Raw genomic sequence first — 18,393 nt, 5'->3', positions numbered from 1 at the left:
CTCTAGTGTTATTTGATTTGGGTGCGAGTAGATCCTTTGTATCTTTAGCTTTTAGTCAGCATATCAGCATTAGTCGTGAGCCGTTAAGTCGGCCTCTGAGCGTTTCTATAGCGGCCGAGAGGGTGGTTTGTGCCACGGAGGTTCTTCGGGGATGCGTACTAGAGATTTTCGGGGTTGCGTTTCCGATTGACCTAATTCCTATTGCGATGGGGGATGTCTGTGTCATCGTGGGCATGGACTGGTTGAGCCGATTCAGCGCTGTCATCGACTGTGAGCGCCAGCTGGTGACTATACGAGACCCTAGTGGGGGAGTTCTTACGGTATACGGCGAGGGTACCCGTTCAGGATCAGCTTTTTGTTCGGCCGCTAGGGCGAGGCAATGCCTACAGCAGGGATGTAAAGGTTTTGTGGCGTATGTGATGGATACGCGGGAGGCTTCCGAGAGACCGAGGACAGTGGAGGAGGTTCCAGTGGTGCGTGAGTTTCCAGATGTTTTTCCCGAGGAATTGTCGGGAGTACCTCCTGCGAGGCAAGTGGAGTTTGGTATCGATCTGATTCCGGGGGCTGCGCCTATTGCGAAGGTGCCTTATCGTCTTGCACCTCCAGAGATGCAAGAGTTGTCCTCGCAGCTCCAGGAGTTGCTGGGGAAGGGATTCATTCGGCCGAGCAGCTCGCCGTGGGGAGCACCTATTCTGTTCGTCAAGAAGAAGGATGGTTCACACCGGATGTGTATTGATTACCGGGAGTTGAACAAGTTGACGGTCAAGAACCGTTACCCGTTACCGAGGATCGATGATTTATTCGATCAGTTGCATGGAGCGTCTTGGTTTTCCAAGATCGATCTGAGGTCAGGGTACCATCAGGTGAGAGTGCGGGACAAGGATGTCCAGAAGACAGCGTTTAGGACGCGATATGGGCATTATGAGTTTGTGGTGATGCCTTTCGGGCTCACCAATGCCCCGGCTGTGTTCATGGATCTCATGAATAGGGTATGCAGACCGATGTTGGATCGGTCAGTGATTGTATTTATCGACGACATTCTGGTGTATTCTAGATCTAGAGAGCAGCATAAGGAGCATTTGAGGGAGGTCCTCGAGGTATTGAGGTCGGAGAAGCTTTATGCAAAGTTCTCCAAATGTGACTTCTGGCTGCGGGAGGTCCAATTTCTAGGACATGTTGTTAATCAGAAAGGGATATTGGTCGATCCGTCCAAGGTTGAGGCGGTGATGAGTTGGGAGGTGCCGAAGTCACCCTCTGAGATCAGGAGCTTCCTTGGGTTGGCAGGGTATTATCGGAGGTTCATTAAGGATTTCTCCAAGATTGCAGTGCCGCTCACCAGGTTGACCCGGAAGGGTGTTGCATTCTCATGGGGGCCCGAGCAGCAGACCTCCTTTGAGACACTTCGCCAAAGGTTGTGCGAAGCCCCGGTATTAGCTCTCCCGGAAGGGATGGAAGATTTTGTAGTATATTGCGACGCATCGATTTCGGGACTGGGTGCAGTGTTGATGCAGAGGGGCCATGTGATAGCATATGCGTCGAGGCAGCTGAAGCCTCATGAGGCGAGATATCCCACGCATGATTTAGAGTTGGGGGCAGTAGTGTTCGCTCTCAAGATTTGGCGTCACTACTTGTATGGGGTTCGATGTACGATATACACGGACCATAAGAGTTTGAAGTATTTGATGGATTAGCCCAACCTAAATATGCGTCAGAGGAGGTGGTTGGATGTGGTCAAGGATTATGATTGTGAGATACTGTACCACCCAGGCAAGGCTAATGTGGTAGCCGATGCATTGAGCCGTAGGGCGGAGAGCACTCCATTGCGAGATGTATGTTTGAGACTGACTGTGATGACTCCAGTATTGGATGCTATTCGTGGGGCACAATCCGAGGCTGTGCTACCAGAGATGCAGAAGAAAGAGCGGGTTGTGGGGCTAATTTCAGAGTTCGTTAAGGATGGACGAGGGCTTATGACGTTTCAGGGTCGGATTTGGGTACCGTTCGTGGGCGGTACGCGTATTACTTTGATGGAAGAGGCTCATAGATCGAAATTCTCGATCCATCCCGGTGCTACGAAGATGTATTTGGATTTGAGGAAGGAGTATTGGTGGCCTTGTATGAAGAGGGACGTCGCATGGTTCGTTGAGAGGTGCTTGACCTGTCGTAGGGTTAAGGCCGAGCACCAGAGACCGCATGGCAAGTTACAGCCATTGGAGATTCCCGAGTGGAAGTGGGAACAGATCACCATGGATTTCATCACCAAATTGCCGAGGACTGCCAGGGGAGTTGATGCAATTTGGGTGATTGTGGATAGGTTGACGAAGAGTGCACACTTCCTTGCCATCAGTGAGAGTTCTTCAGCGGAGAAGTTGGCAGAGATATATGTGAGAGAGGTGGTATCTCGGCATGGGGTACCGGTCTCGATTGTTTCAGACCGTGATGTGCGTTTCACTTCCAGGTTCTGGAAGAAATTTCATGAGGAGCTGGGTACCAAATTGCATTTTAGTACCGCATACCATCCCCAGACAGACGGTCAGAGCGAGCGGACGATTCAGACACTGGAGGACATGCTTCGAGCGTGTGTGTTAGACTTCGGGGGTAGCTGGGATGCATATTTACCCTTAGCAGAGTTTTCCTACAACAACAGCCATCATTCGAGCATTGGTATGCCACCTTTTGAGTTGTTGTATGGTAGGAGGTGTCGGACTCCCATTTGCTAGGGAGAGGTGGGACAGAGAGTGATGGGTAGTACAGAGATCGTACTCCAAACGACAGAGCAGATTCAGCAGGTTAGGCAGAGGTTATTGACCGCCCAGAGCCGACAGAAGAGTTATGCGGACAGACGCCGGTCCGAGCTTGAATTCCAGGTTGGCGACTTCGTTCTCCTGAAGGTTTCTCCTTGGAAAGGAGTGATCCGGTTCAGAAAGAGGGGCAAGTTGGGACCCCGGTTCATAGGTCCATTTCGGGTAATTGCAAGAGTAGGTCAGGTAGCTTATCGGCTAGAGTTGCCAGCAGAGTTGGGACAGATTCACAATACCTTTCACGTATCGCAGTTGAGGAAGTGTATAGCCGATGAATCGGCAGTGGTTCCGTTAGAGGATATTCAGGTGGATGCGAGTCTGAATTACGCCGAGAGACCAGTAGCTATCAGGGATCGGAAGATCAAGGTTCTGCGAAACAAGGAGGTACCTCTGGTGTTGGTTCAGTGGCAACACCGGAAGGGATCGGAGATGACTTGGGAGCCGGAACGTGAGATGCGGGAGCAACATCCGGAGTTATTCGCAGAGTAAGACTTCGAGGGCGAAGTCTAGTTCTAGTGGGGGAGAGTTGTAACAGCCCGGAATTTCAGGTATTGCTTTAAAACTATTTTTGGGGGAATTTTAGGAAGGGACTCGGCGAGTTGGAGCCAGACTCGCCGAGTAGGACCGCAGACTTGGTCGCGGGTTCGCGACTGGACTCGACGAGTCCAGATATGGACTCGGCGATTCGATGCTGTTCAGCAGAAACCCTAGCCGTTTGGTTTTGGATCGTATATAACGCCTCTTAGGCCGTCATTGTCCGTCTTTTGGCCGATTGAGAAGAACCCTAATCGTTGTGGACGTCTAGAGCAGGAGAGAAAGCTATTGGAACTTGGAGGAGCTTGTTAGGCAAGAAGAAGAAGAGTTTGGCCAAAGGAATATCAAGGAGGATCGAGTCCTGAGGTTTGGGGACACAGAGAGTGCGTTTTCAGGTAATACTCGGACCATTTGTGTTATTTTGATGTGTATACGAATCTAGGGTTTATGAAACCCATTTAGTGATTAGATGGGTTATTATGTTATTACCCAGACGTTTATACCCCAGTAATAAGATGTTTAGAAGTCCAGAAAGTCCCATGATTGTATATCTCGGGACCATACGTATTTCAGGAAGCAGTTGCTCGTCTGCATGGCATGGACTCGCCGAGTTGTTCTTCAGACTCGGCGAGTAGCTTGAAGATTCACTGGGACTCGCCGAGTTGTTCTTCAGACTCGGCGAGTGGAGTCGGGGTGGCCCCGCGATTCTTCCACGAGGATCTTGTCGAGTCAAGGGGGATACTCGACGAGTAGATACGGAATCCCAGAGAGTTGGAGGACTTCTAGACTCGCCGAGTCGCCATGGTACTCGCCGAGTCCGGTCGAGCTGACCGTTGACCGTTGACCAGAGTTGACCTAAGTCTGACTTCTTAGGGATAGTCACACTTAGAAGATATATGTGTTAATGAGATATGTGATGTTATAGGAAGGTTATAGCTCGTCGGATTGTGCACGAGTGATTTCAGGATTTGCTAGCTTTCAGCATTCACGAGGTGAGTCTTCTCACTATACTGTACCCGGAAGGGTTTGACTGTGTGACCGGAAGGTCAGATACGATATGTGATATGTATGCTATATGTGGTAAGATATTTGTTATATGTGCTATGTATGTTATGTGGGCCGGAAGGCAATATGTTATGGGCCGGAAGGCGAATATGTTATGGGCCGGAAGGCGTGGTGTTGATGACCGGAAGGTCAGGGCCTGGAAAGGCGTATGTGCGTAAGTTGTATATTGGGGAACTCACTAAGCAATTATGCTTATAGTTGTTATGTATGTGTTTCAGGTACTAGCGAGGACCGTGGGAAGGCGCCGGCGTGATCGATACACACTGAAGAATGTTTTTATGATCTTGGGATTTTGAATATTTGTGTTTGACAGAATACTTAAACTATTTATGCCTTGTTTTGAATGGAAATAATTATATTTTAAAAATGAAAAATTTGTTTGAAAATTTGCGTTGTTACATCAACCTTGGTAAAATTCAATGTCCAAGTCAATAATCCGAGTTGACTCAACTCGTCGAGTCATCCCCCTGACTCGTCGAGTTCTCTTGCTACTCATAGTCGTGATAACACGAGCTAACTCATCGAGTCCCTTTATACACTCGTCGAGCTCTACCTTGTACAGAATCGGGACAAATCGACTCAACTCATCGAGTCCCTCTCTAGAGTTGTCGAGTTCCTCAGTCTGTTTGGGCCATCTTAATAGATTAAGCCCTAACTCTTCAGATATAAGCTTCATACTCCTCATACACCTTGAAGATGTCCTTTTAAGGGTAAAGTTTCCAACTTCACCCATTAATACCTTTCCTTAATGGTTTTACCCTAACTCCTTAGGACCTAGATCTTGGTCCACAAGCCATCCATACTCCAAACTAAAGCCTAAAAACAGAGATCTAGACCCTAAATAATACATGGACACGTAAAGCTTCCACCTTTCACTCCATGCATGGCCTTTTGGAGCTTAAATAGCCAAAATGACATCTTATGGCTTTCATGGGGCTTCAATGGCCATAAATTTTACACCTTTATGCCATGAAAGCCCTCTATCATTCCAGATTTGAAGGTATACTCACTTGGGACGTCCATATCCCAAAGATCAAGCTCCTTGGACCAAAAACCCAATAAAGTGAAAATAAGGAGATCTAAAGAACTACTAAGCAAGTTAGAGACTTGATTACCAGAAAATGATGAGGATGAAAGGAAGTCTCTAAATCTACTATCTTCTCCTTGAATCCTTTAGCTTCTTCTTCTTCCACAAGCTTCAAAACACACAAAGTTCACTCAAAAGTGGCTCACAAGCTCACAAATGCATTAAGGTTTATGAAACTAGGGTTTGGAACTTGGAGGCAAGAAATGAGGCCAACAAGTAGGGATTAGGATGCTTGCAAAACCCCGAAATTAGGGTTTCATCCTGGCAGCCCTACTCGTCGTGTCGAGGGTCTCAACTCGTCGAGTAGGTGACTTAAAATCCCGCGTCCATTCTGGTTTCTACTCGATGAGTTTGGGGCTCCCAACTCGTCGATTAGCTCCACAAAAGTGAATAAATTATACTTAAATGCGTACCAGGAACCATGCGTTACAATTCTCCCCACTTGTCTTAGACTTCGTCCTCGAAGTCTGCTACGTCAGGAAACAACTCCGGGAAGTGCTCTCGCATCTCCTCATCGGGCTCCCAAGTCCACTCTGAACCCTTGCAGTGCTGCCACTGCACATTTACCAGCTCCACCATTTTGTTCCTCAGCTCCTTCGTCTTCTTGTCTAGAATAGCTACCGGTCTCTTGATGTAATTTTTCTAAGGACTTTTGAAAATCTCTTTCACGCAGCTTGGCAAAGAAATTTTGATATATATATATATATATATATATATATATATATATATATATATATATATATATTCGGTAAGAAATTTTTTTTGTAGGAAGGTAAGAAGTTTTTTTTTCTACATATTTTTTTGACGAACAAAAGAAATGAATCACTAGATGATTCACAACAAAAAAATTCCCAAGAAAACATATTTATGATTCATTTTTAAGTAAATTAAGAAAAAATTCACTTTTGTGACAATTTTAGTGAATAACAACAAAATCATTGTATAAATGAATCATCGATATGTTTTTTTGAGAATTTTTTCTTGTGAATCATCTTACAAATGAATCATCTAATGATTCATTTTATTTGTTCGCGAAAAAAATATGTAGAAAAAAAAACTTCTTATCTTCCTAGCAAAAATTTTCTTCTTATTTGATCTTGACTATATATATATATATATATATATATATATATATATATATATATATATATATATATATATTCCTTTTTGTTTAATTTAACCCGAACTATAATAAAAAAAAAATACACAAACTTAATTAAATCATTTTTATTTGACATAATTAACGCACTTAAATTAATTCATAATATATGAAGTAAATTATGTTATTATTTTCACATAAAAAATAAATACAAGAGATATGATAATTTGTCATGAATAAAATTTATTAGACAAAATGTCTATTGATATCTACTTCTTATTTGTATGACCCTATAAGTTATATGTTATATCATATATTAGAGTATTATGAGGTACTTCTTAGTATAATGACCCTATAAGTTATATGTTATATCATACGGAATATATTGGAGTATTATGAGGTACTTCTTAGTATAATGACCCTATAAGTTATATGTTATATCATATAACTTATAGGGTCATTATATCATATAACTTATATCATACGGAGTATATTGGAGTATTATGAGGTACTTCTTAGTATAATGACCCTATAAGTTATATGTTATATCATACATAGTATATTGGAGTATTATGAGGTACTTCTTAGTATAATGACCCTATAAGTATGTTATATCATATATTGGAGTATGTTATATCATATATTGGAGTATTATGAGAGTCCGACAGTGTCTCCATTTAGTATAATGTCTCCATTTAGTATAATGACCCTACTTCATCCAACGCATAAATTCATCATCATTTATATCAATTCATAACATCCCTTTCATCTTAGAACATGACTTGTAAATCGTCATTAGTTTTGTCATTATATGATGTAATTTACGTAAATAATCATCCATAGACCATAATGCAAGAATCCATTCTGAAATTGAACACAAAATTGCCACATGAAATAAAACAAATATATACAGTTCTATTGTTTAGCCAATTTGTGTCCATATCGTTGCCAAAACTACAAAACTGGCTTTTCCACCACCTTCACTTTCTTAAATATATACATCCCGACTGCTTCATATATTCATCGCAAAATCTACTAATCATATCATTTTACCCCACAAACCATTTCAAAAGACATTCTTTCAAATCTTGAATGTTGTTTGTCCTTCACATCATGTTCTTGTTCTCCATCTTTTTGCAACGATTCTTTCCCTTTCCCTTTGATGGATATTATCTTATTTTCTACAAAACCAAAACCCCGATACGAAGAAGCTACATTTTCCATTGGAGTATCTATTCATTGAAGACAAATTAGGTCACCATTACCTTTATTTAGGGTTAAACAAAAAAGTAAAAAAAAAAAAAAAAAAAGAGCTTACTTTGGATTTCCCCTTTGTAAATGTGTTTCTTAAGCCATATGGTTCCTGGAAACACCATTAAGTTGATACTCCTCAAGTACTTCTTTTCTTGAGGTTCCAAGTGCATGAAACCAAAGCTTTTTGTCCATGTCTCCACTAAACTCGGTATTGCACACAACACAAGTTTCTCAATCTTCAAAGACTTTAGCATCTAAAGATACCAAATATTATATATATACAAGTTGATTAGTCAAACATAAAGTACACGAGTCAACCGATTTTTAAAAATATTTGAGAAAAAGAAAAAGACAAGTAGTCAAATAGGTAAAGGGTTAGTTTCTTAACACACTAAGCCGAGTTTTTTTTGGCTTAACCCATTGAGTCATTCTCTGGCTGTATTAAGTCAAAAAGAAACATTAAGCTCATTAAGTGCTTAACACATTAAGCTCATTAAGTAAAAAAGAACTAACCCCTAAATCTTGTTAAGTCCATTAAGTCAAAAAGAGACATTTGTCTAAAGAAAATACATGACCATGAAAAAGCAAATGGAAGATTTACCTCTTCAATAGCATTCATGAGACGCCTACACATTCCTTGTCTTTGATATTTGTTACATGTTGCAATGAGAGGCATCTCTGCAACTCCTATCCCATGAATCCTACACAACAATAAAAAAATATCATATATTGCATTTAACATTCCTATTATCTGTCATCTGTCATCTGTCATCTGTCAAACAAAAGTTGCAATGTTGTGTCCCACACAAAAAAAGTGGAACCAGATGGGACAACGACTCGCTCTCAATCTCTTGTATGTGCAAAAGACAATAATACCCTCCATTCCCACATCATCAAAATAACTCTAAAATACTAAATTTGGAAAGGTGATTGTTTTTCGAGGTACCTTAAACATGCTATACTTAATAACATGTCATCTTTCTCCAATACCATTGTGTAGAATCCCTCATAGTCTAGACGTGCGAATTCAGACCTACATATAATTTATGCAATGAAGTTACATTTTTTTTTTAAACTAACTTATGTTGTCAAATTCCAAAATTTACCAATTTAGTGAGATTACTTACTTACCCTTGATTATAAAGTACATGGGGTATCAAATTGATTCCGGTTCTTGGATCAATCATGGGAAGAAAACACTCCTCCATAATTGTAAGGGCAACTGCTAATTTCAGATTCCATTCCACTTTCAGGGCAACAAAATGGTGATCGGAAAGGACATTCCGGTCTCCATGAGTGCACTTCAAAAGCGTCCACGAGAAACCATCAGAAACGGAATTCATCATTCCGACTCTGGAATCAAGGCCCGAGTGAATCTGTAAAAAGATAAGATACCAAAATGAACTTAAAATCAAAAACCCGATTGAAGAGTTTTCCTTAGACACTATTCGAAACTCGGAATTGTGGATTCCATTCCTACCTCCTTACAGCTTTTACTACAGAACCAGGTAGAAGGTTCCATCCCAATTCCGACTTCAATCTTCCCAACACATTCCTTGTGGTCTGTTTACAAGCACCAAAATGGAAGTCAAAAAGTCAACCATCAACAGTAAATATATATTATTTTAAGTGAAGAAAATTACATTTATGTTTGCATTGTAAACATTTCCAAACACTTTTTATTTTGGCCTTATGAATATCGACCACTTTCCCACAACTCCAACAAGAACAATTTGGACAATACCAATCACCTTCAGGTAGCTCCTAAAAAAATTAAAAACTTTATAATTTTCAATATTAAAATAATAATAATAATCAAATGAATAAACCTGTAAACATAAGCATTCTTGATGAAAAGTTGAGGGACAATTATCACAACATATTAAATCGCCTCCATCACCACAAAGACCACAACTATCATCATTTTGATCGATTTCTTGAACATTTACAGTTTGTGTGGGACCATTTCTGAGATTATATTCCGTTGACCAAGCTTCCAATTGACATAAAGTCAACGATTTTCCGGATTCCATGAAAAGATTCAAACATGGGCAATTTAGGGTGAACCCAGCATGAATCTTGAATTTGGAGACAGAAAACTTGTTACCACAGCATCCACACTGAATACCATCTCGCGTGATTAAACCATGTTTAATTACGAAATTGTCCCTCGGATTTCTGTATTCGATAACTTCATTGACTTGAATAACTCCAGAATCTATCAACCAGGATAACACTGTTCTTGTTCTTACACCAATGGGAAAACAATTCTCTTTCAAATCATGATCCCCATCGTTGCCACGTGGAAGCAACCTGCAACTATTCATCCGATTTTTGTACTTTTTTGAAGCATTTCGGACATGGGTTTTTCGTTTTTCACTGGGTTTTCCTTTTCTACGCTTTAGACGCTTAAATTTAGACTCTGATTTGTTGTTTTCGTCTTCAAAAGAAGAAAACGAAAGTTTTCTGCAACTTTCTTGATCTTGATCTTGATCTTCATCTTCATCTTCATCGACGTTAATTGTTTGGCAAGAAGTGGTATCCGATAAAGGAAGAATCTTTCGATCTTGATCATCTTTTTCATCGAGTTCCAAATAACAAGAATCTTTCGGTATTTTCTTGAAATAATCAACGGGTGAGTCATTTGGGTAATTTGTGTTGAAGCAACATAATCTACACTTGGTGGCATCCTTATCTGACACGTGTCCTTTAAGCAGATAACATCTGGACTTAACACCATGAACAGATGATTCAACCAAACGACACGTGACAATGGAACTCGGTTGGCATAAACAAGAATCGGTTTCTTTTGATGGGGTTTCAGAATTAACGATGTTTTCTACATCGGGAATAGAATGTTCTGGAAACGAGACCTTTCTCCGTTTGATTGAAACGAATTCTTCAGAGAGGCTACCGGAATCTTCCTGAGTTGTCGTAATCGAATGTTCACCGGTTGATGGAAACGATGAATTCTTAGGGGTATTATCGTCATTTTCGAAATTGATTGCTCCTGTTACAAGACACTTTTTGCTACTTCTGCCATTTTCGTGTCCAAAGAACACATCTTTAAAAATGGTGTCTTCGTTCGGGGAACCTTCAAAGCTATCATCATGTAAATCGTCGATTCCTAGGCTCAATAACATCTTCAAGGACTTGTCGCATTGCCCGTTCATTTTAATTGTCTTTCACCTCTGGGATTTCATGAATTTGAAAACATAAATGTAGTGATTTGTTGTTAGATTATAGCAGAAAGATATCTGAATTCAAATTACACAAATCTAATTTATCATAAAATATTGAAGATTTACAAACAAATTCAATAAGAATCAGCCAAACAAAACCCTCGATAAACACAGAGCTTCCCTGTTGTTGATTTCCCAAAACTCAGCAAATAAACAGCAATATTTCATAGCAATGTTCGACATTCTTCAGATAATCACACAAATCAAATAGAAATTCACAAATACCTTCACAGACTCCACCACATGCATCGCTCGGAATTTGCAGCAACATCCATGATCATCAACCTCCAGATTGCATGTTCAATTACAAAACCACGGAGCTAGGGTTCAAAGATTTATGGGAATCTTCAGGGTAGATAACAAATGGGTAGAGAAAAGGTCAAATTTGAACCGAGAAACCATTGAAATTATCACCGATTCATTGCACGCGTTCCTCAAAACTGTTGAGTGTGTGTATGTGTGTGTGTGAGCAGAAGAAGTGGCGGAAGGATTGGGCTTCGGAGAGACCGAACAATGCTCCATAACTTAACATATGGCAGCCATGTATAGTGCTTTCAGTCAACCACCGTTTTCAGAATCCCAATTTAGGTGGGTTTTGTTTAATGAATTGACAACTGAAAATTAATAAAATTAAAGGAGAACTACACACGGAGCGTTTCAACATTCTTTCGTCTAATTTCAAGATGCTGAGGTCGAATGATTCACTTGTTCCTTTATAAATCTGATTATGTTGTTGGTGTTTTGTTGCAGGACATTGCCAAATGGTACTCATGATTGTAGTTTGGTAATTCGTAAAAAATAAATATCTTTCTAAGAAAAAATTAAATACATTTTCTATTTGATTTTTCTATTTATCCTTCTATTTATATTTATATTAGATTATTACATCTGACACAACTAAGGACATCTGTACTAGTTGTGAGACCCGTATAATATACGGGTTGATTAAAACAAAATGTTAAGTACGAACGATTAAATAGAAATTCTATTTGAATTTGAAATTGAAATAAGTGAAAATCATGAGAAAAAAACATGCAAAGAATAAATTAATTAAAATTATGTGTTTAGTGTGTACTAAACGGATTAATTATAACAAAATATTAAACATAAAGGTTTAAACTGTAAATTTATTTGGAATTGAATTTGAAATTTAAAATTTAAAATTTAAAATTTGATAGTCATTATGGTAGGTTTAATTTATGGAAAGTAATTAATGATATATTGAAAATGAAAATTAAAATAATGACAAGTGGAAAATAAATATATTTCAAATTATGACAAAATGACATGTGGCTAATCTTATGAGAGAATGACAAGTGGCAAAGTCATTTTCATTTATTAGAGTAGATTGTCGCACTATTATTTTTATTCCGTATAATTTTATTGATATTTTTTTTTATAATGTATTGAACTCTATTAAGTTCAACAGAAAATTACAAAAGCTAATTTATAATATATATATATATATATAAGAATTAAAAATTTTCATTTTTCCTTTTAAAGAGTTCAGTGGTCATTAAACTTCAAATCCATTGAATGTGAATGTGACATCTCACTATGGTAATGTTTAAATTAATCCATTGAATGACAAATAGATTTGTCACCTCATATAACTCTTACAATGAACTCACCATTACAGATGCTCTAATTCTCTTTCTTAAGTTATGTTTGGTACGCCACAACTAGCTGATAAGCTAACTTATTTTTTGTGTTTTTTTAAATTGTTATGTTTGGCAACCAAAAAATAGATGATCATTTTATAAGCTAGTTTTTTGAAAAGATGCTTTGAATAGCTTTTAGGAGTTTTTCTAAAATTTCATGAATATACACTTAGGCTACGTTTGGTGTATTAACTGAAAAGTTAGTTGTTATCTAAAAAGCTAACCGTTATCTAAAAGGCTAGCTGCTAGCTTATAAACTATTTGATAAAAAATGATGTTTAATAAAAATTAGTTGATAAAGTATGTAACACTTGTACCCTGGTATGTACCTTATGACCCTTTTATTTTTGGAATTGTGCATTTTAGTCCCTGAAGTAGTACGCGGGGCGTACCACTTGGTACGCTTAGCGTACTAGTTGTAAAGCCAGTACGCTTAGCGTACTGAGTTGATGGTGAGTCAGGACCCAGGTCACGTACACTGGGCGTACGTATGTGTACGCTAGGCGTACGTGGACTTTAATGAAACCCTGGTTAGGGTTTTTGCACCCTATATAAGCATCCTTATTCATTAGGGCTTGCCTCCTTACCAGCCTCTAAAGCCCTAAAACCCTAGAAATGAGTCTTGGAGTCCCTGAAATCATAGGATTAGCTTAATGTATTAAGTTCAGGAAAACTCGGCGAGTTTGCAAGCCAAGTCAGTGTTTTGGATGGGATTTTCTCGATCATTCTGATTACGATAGGAACTCGACGAGTTTATTGGTACACTCGACGAGTTGGGTCAACATGGACTATTGACCTTGACCGTTAACTTTGACTTTGACTATGGTTGACCAAGTTTGACTTCTAAAGGTACTTTACGTATATTTGGGTTTTGATGGAATTGGTTACATGGTGATTGTAGTCGTTTGAGTCAGGAGCTGAGATTCGGAGTTAGACCTTATCAGTTCTGCACTACTTGAGAGATGAGTGTTCCTTACTATATTTGTAACATCCATAAATTTTATGCCAAATTTAAACTTATTTAATCATAAATAAAATCAAACGACGTTTGTTTACAAAAATGTTTTCAAATCAATATCCATCAGAGTGTCCTAAAATCATAACATAAGGATGAGGAGAGGTACGGTCACGCCTTCGCCTTGCCATGATCTCCTGAAGTACCTGAAACAATAAACTGAAAACTGTAAGCCCGAGAGCTTAGTGAGCTACCCCCAAAATACCAATACCACAATAACAATACCACATCAGTAATAATCAATCAATCAATCATGCATACTGGGCCAACGGCCTGGCTGGACCGCCCTACTGGGCCTACAGTCTGTCTGGATCTATCCCGAGCCTTCGGCATGACTGGTCCGCCACGTGGGCCTACAGTCTCCTCGGACCGCTCATAGGGTATGTTGGCCTTCAGCACAAAGCAAGACCGCCTTAACCCAACCAACAAGCAAATAACCATGTGCGCATAACTATCATATATTGGCATATACAACATCAAACATATCTATCTCACTGATCATCAATCATAGAATTCTCCTGTAACTAGAGTATCGACCTAGCAGGTCACTAACATACCAATCCCTACGGATCATAAGAGCATAACATATTGTCTACCCTGATTCTGATCTAACAGATCATAACCACATGTAGCATACCATAACAATAACAACTAAAGGGCCGGCCTTAGTGTCGTAGACCCTATTGATATAGTGAAGATAACTCACCTCGCAGATGTCGACTCGAAAGGTAAACTCCAACTCTCGGATCACTTGACACAGGCTCCACCACCTATTATCATAGTACAACATACTCATAAGTCCTTAACCTTATAAGGTACTCCATAACCCACTAGTCAACCCCTGGTCAAAGTCAAAGTCCTCAGTCAAGGTCAACAGTCCATGTTGACCTTAACTCACTGAGTACCCTCGGCTACTCGCCGAGTTCCTTGAAGCACTTTCCAACTCGTCGAGTCATCGGGGTGACTCGTCGAGTTCCTTCGATTCTCGATCAAACTTTAAGGCCACCCGTCGAGTTTCCTCCTTGCAACTCGACGGATACACACGCATACATATCCTGGAGAAAACTCATCCGACTCGCCGAGTTGTTCTTCAACTCGTCGAGTTTATGGCAATCTTCATTGGACTCGCCGAGTTGTTCATCCAACTCGTCGAGTTCACGACCATCTTCATGTGACTCGTCGAGTCAACCTTGCCACTCACCGAGTCCATTCAGTCCTTTTTTCCATACATACCTACTTTGAGCCATGCAGCGGCTCCAACTCATAGATCCAAGCTTCTAGGGCATGCTTATCACGTAAAGTTGCAAACTTTACGTGCATGCATGGCTTTAAAGGCTCCAAATGCCAAATCTAAGCTCCTAATGGGGCTTCATGCTCAAGAGGCACCTCAATCATGATCAAAACTGTAACTTTATGCTTCTAGAATCCGAAGAGGGTCCAGATCTGAAGTTACAACTTCAGATCTAGCCCATAGCTCATCATACCAACTTGATATTCCAAGAAAAACCCTAAAACTCAACCAATGGAAGAGATCTACAAGAAAGATGACGATTTGGGTACCTCTGGAAGATGATTTCTGAGATGAGTGTTGATTCCCACATTCTAATGCTCCAGTCTCCTTCTCCTCCAAGTCTTCTCCTTCCAAAGATCCTCTTTTCAAGCTTCAAACACACACAAGGCACACACACACACACGAATAAGGGCTCTCAAGGACTCTTTTAGAAGTGTAAAAAGCTCCAAGGGAGGCTAAGGTCCCTTTAAATAGGGGTACAAACCCCGAGATTTAGGGTTTCATCTGTCAGGTCCGACTCGTCGAGTCCCAATATGGACTCGTCGAGTAGGTCACTTAACACGCGATCTCACCCCGCTGCTACTCGACGAGTAGGGAAACCAACTCGTCGAGTAGGCCTTAACCCAATAAATCTTATTTAAAACAATACCTGAGAATCGGGGCGTTACAATACTTGTTAGGTCGAAGGCACCAAGGTCGGCCCTTTTGGATTGATTATCCTAATTATTACATGATTAAGTATTATAGTGATATCTTAGATATATATCCTAGTAGATAGGATAATGATATGCTTATTGATCTGTAAGATCTGTGTTTGTCTGTTGATTAATTAAATGTTTATGAGTTATATATATGCTGACATGTGTGTGTGGTTGGGTTGAGGTGGTCCTGCTTTGTGCTGAAGGCCAACAGACCCAGGGCGGCCCGAAAAGACTGAAGGCCTGTGAAGGACCGGAGAACAGTCCAGACAGGTTGAAGTCCCGATGCGGAGGTCCAAACATGTTGAAGGTTATGTATACATGTTGTTGTTGTGATATCTATGATTATGTGTTATGGTTGTTTTTTTGGGGGAACTCACTAAGCTTTAGGCTTACAGTTTTGGATTATGTTTCAGGTACCTGAGAGGATCACAGGAAGACGAAGGCGTGATCGTGCACCTCCTCATGTTTTTGTTTTACGATTTTTGTATTTCTCTTATGTGAAACTTATTTTGAAAACAATTTGTAAACAATGATGGTTTTGGGTTGATTAAAAAGTTTTAACATTTTCAAGAATTTTATGAATGTTACAAGTTGGTATCAAAGCCTTGGTTTGAGTGAATTGGATTAACACTCGTGTGAATCCAGTCTCAAACTAAGGAAAAATTTTCAAAATGATTTTTAAATGGTTTTCAAAATACTCAAGGAGGATGTGATGTGTACGATCAGCCAGAGCCAGTAAGTAGACCCCAAGATACCATACTGTTATTTGATATTGTAAAATGTTAGAACACATGCTAATGATAGGCTAGGGATCATCAGGAATTACATGATAGAACTTCTTGATTATATGATGTCTGATAGCCTAGGACCTTTCTTTTATGGAATTGACATATTTACTGTAGTTTCTTAGTGTATGCATCACGGCTATATATAACTAAGATCTTATAGCATGAGAATGTTTGGTTTGGTCTTGTTTTTTGTTCTTGTTTGATAAAGGTATTAAAGTAGGATCAGATATTCAAATGTCTATAGGGCCCAGTGTTATATATGGCTAGTATATACGAGTTCTTAGGCCTGTCGAAAAAAATGAAACCCGTTCTACTCACCCGACCCGTTCTGAATTCGGGTAGAATGGGTCGGGTATACCCATGTAACATCCCAAATTTCGAGTCCAAAAATTTCATTTTTAATTAATTGATTTATAAAACTTCCATAAGAAAACATAGTGAGGACAAATCATTTCATAAAACTAATATCTCATGTCTGAAAACCAAACCATAAATATAACAATGTCAGAGTACAATCCTAAGAATCTCATAATGCGGAAATCCAACGTGTGTGTGTATGATGTGCAGCTACTGCGCCAGATCTTTCCCCTTCGCTGAAGAGGTACCTGAAACAAAACTGAAAACTATAAGCACAAAGCTTAGTGAGTTCCCCCCATCGTACCGCACACCATACAATCACATAACATACATATACTATCAGGCATATCTGGGTGCCTGACTTACCCCTTCGGTCCTCTCAACCGGATACTACCTAGCATACCTGGGTGTTGGCCTCCCATTCGGTCCTCTCGACCGGATACTGCCTATCATACCTGGGTGTTGGCCTCCCCTTCGGTCCTCTCAACTGGATACTGCCTAGCATACCTGGGAGCTGACCTCCCTTTCGGTCCTCTTGACCGAATACTGCCTAGCATACCTGGGTGCTGACCTCCCTTTCGGTCCTCTCGACCGAATACTGCCTAGCATACCTGGGTGCTGGCCTCCCCAACTTTCCGCACTTATAGCAGCCCAACAATCCCAACCTGCACGCTCCCTCATGTGACTACCCGCATTTCCTGTAGCGGCCTCAGCCCTACTGGCCTTTTAGCCCAGCGTCTGATCCCTTGGGCTTCTTCCCCGAAGCCCTAGTCACATGTCCCTCATCGGCCTTCCTCTTCCAAACATGCTCTAGGTCAATCTCCCTCTCCATTTCCTTGGAAATCATGGAATCCAGGGTAGGTCAAGTTGAAAAACTGACATGCTCCCGAATGTCGGCTCGCAGCATGTCATGGTAGCGGGTACTCCTCATATCCTCGTCTCCCACATACTGGGGAACCAGTAACGCCCTCTCCCGAAAATTGGAGGTGATCTCTGCCACTGTCTTAGTCATCTATCGCATATCCAGGAACTCCCAGTCCAACTGCTGGAGCTCCACCGCAGGCGCGAACTCAGCTCTAAATCGGGTCACAAAATCCGGCCATGTCATAGCCTTAATAGTCGAGGCTCCCAGAGAGTCACCAACCGACTTCCACCAATCCCTGTCCCGGTCTCTCAAGCATCATGCTGCATATCGCACCTTCGACCCCTCGGGGCAGAAGCTAGTCAACTGTGCAGACTCAATATCTGTAATCCATCGTCTGGCAGCAATGGGGTCCTTCGCCCCATGGAAATACGGCGCACCACTGCCCCTGAAGTCCTTAAAGGACAGTGTGCGTGATCCTGACTGGTTGGTCGCCATGTCACTCCTGAACGCCCTAAGGCGATCTTCCATCAGCTCGATGATCCCTTCAATGATCGACCCAAAGATGACCGGGGTCGCATCAAGGATGCCTCTAGTGATCTTAGATGTGATGAACTCGCGTAGCCTCTCATCCAC

At 40.6% G+C, this 18,393-nt stretch overlaps 1 protein-coding gene across 1 annotated transcript; it reads right to left on the bottom strand.

Moving 5' to 3' along the window:
- Positions 1-7,436: 7,436 nt before the first annotated feature.
- LOC145073281 (increased DNA methylation 1-like) lies at positions 7,437-11,785 on the bottom strand. Its single transcript, XM_079019832.1, has 9 exons — positions 11,308-11,785; positions 9,670-11,031; positions 9,484-9,604; positions 9,321-9,403; positions 8,972-9,216; positions 8,787-8,873; positions 8,442-8,541; positions 7,905-8,094; positions 7,437-7,818 (listed from the first exon to the last, which is right to left on the bottom strand). The coding sequence occupies exons 2-9, from the start codon at positions 11,011-11,013 to the stop codon at positions 7,631-7,633; spliced, it is 2,358 nt and encodes a 785-aa protein (XP_078875958.1). The 5' UTR covers positions 11,014-11,031; positions 11,308-11,785; the 3' UTR covers positions 7,437-7,630.
- Between the last annotated feature and the right edge of the window lie 6,608 nt (positions 11,786-18,393).

Source organism: Lactuca serriola, chromosome 9 (genome assembly GCF_051521515.1).
Source record: "Lactuca serriola cultivar US96UC23 chromosome 9, Lser_US96UC23_V15, whole genome shotgun sequence".
In the NCBI taxonomy this organism is placed as follows: domain Eukaryota; kingdom Viridiplantae; phylum Streptophyta; class Magnoliopsida; order Asterales; family Asteraceae; genus Lactuca; species Lactuca serriola.
Note: the sequence above shows the minus strand (reverse complement) of the source record. Positions and strands in the feature narration are given on the sequence as shown.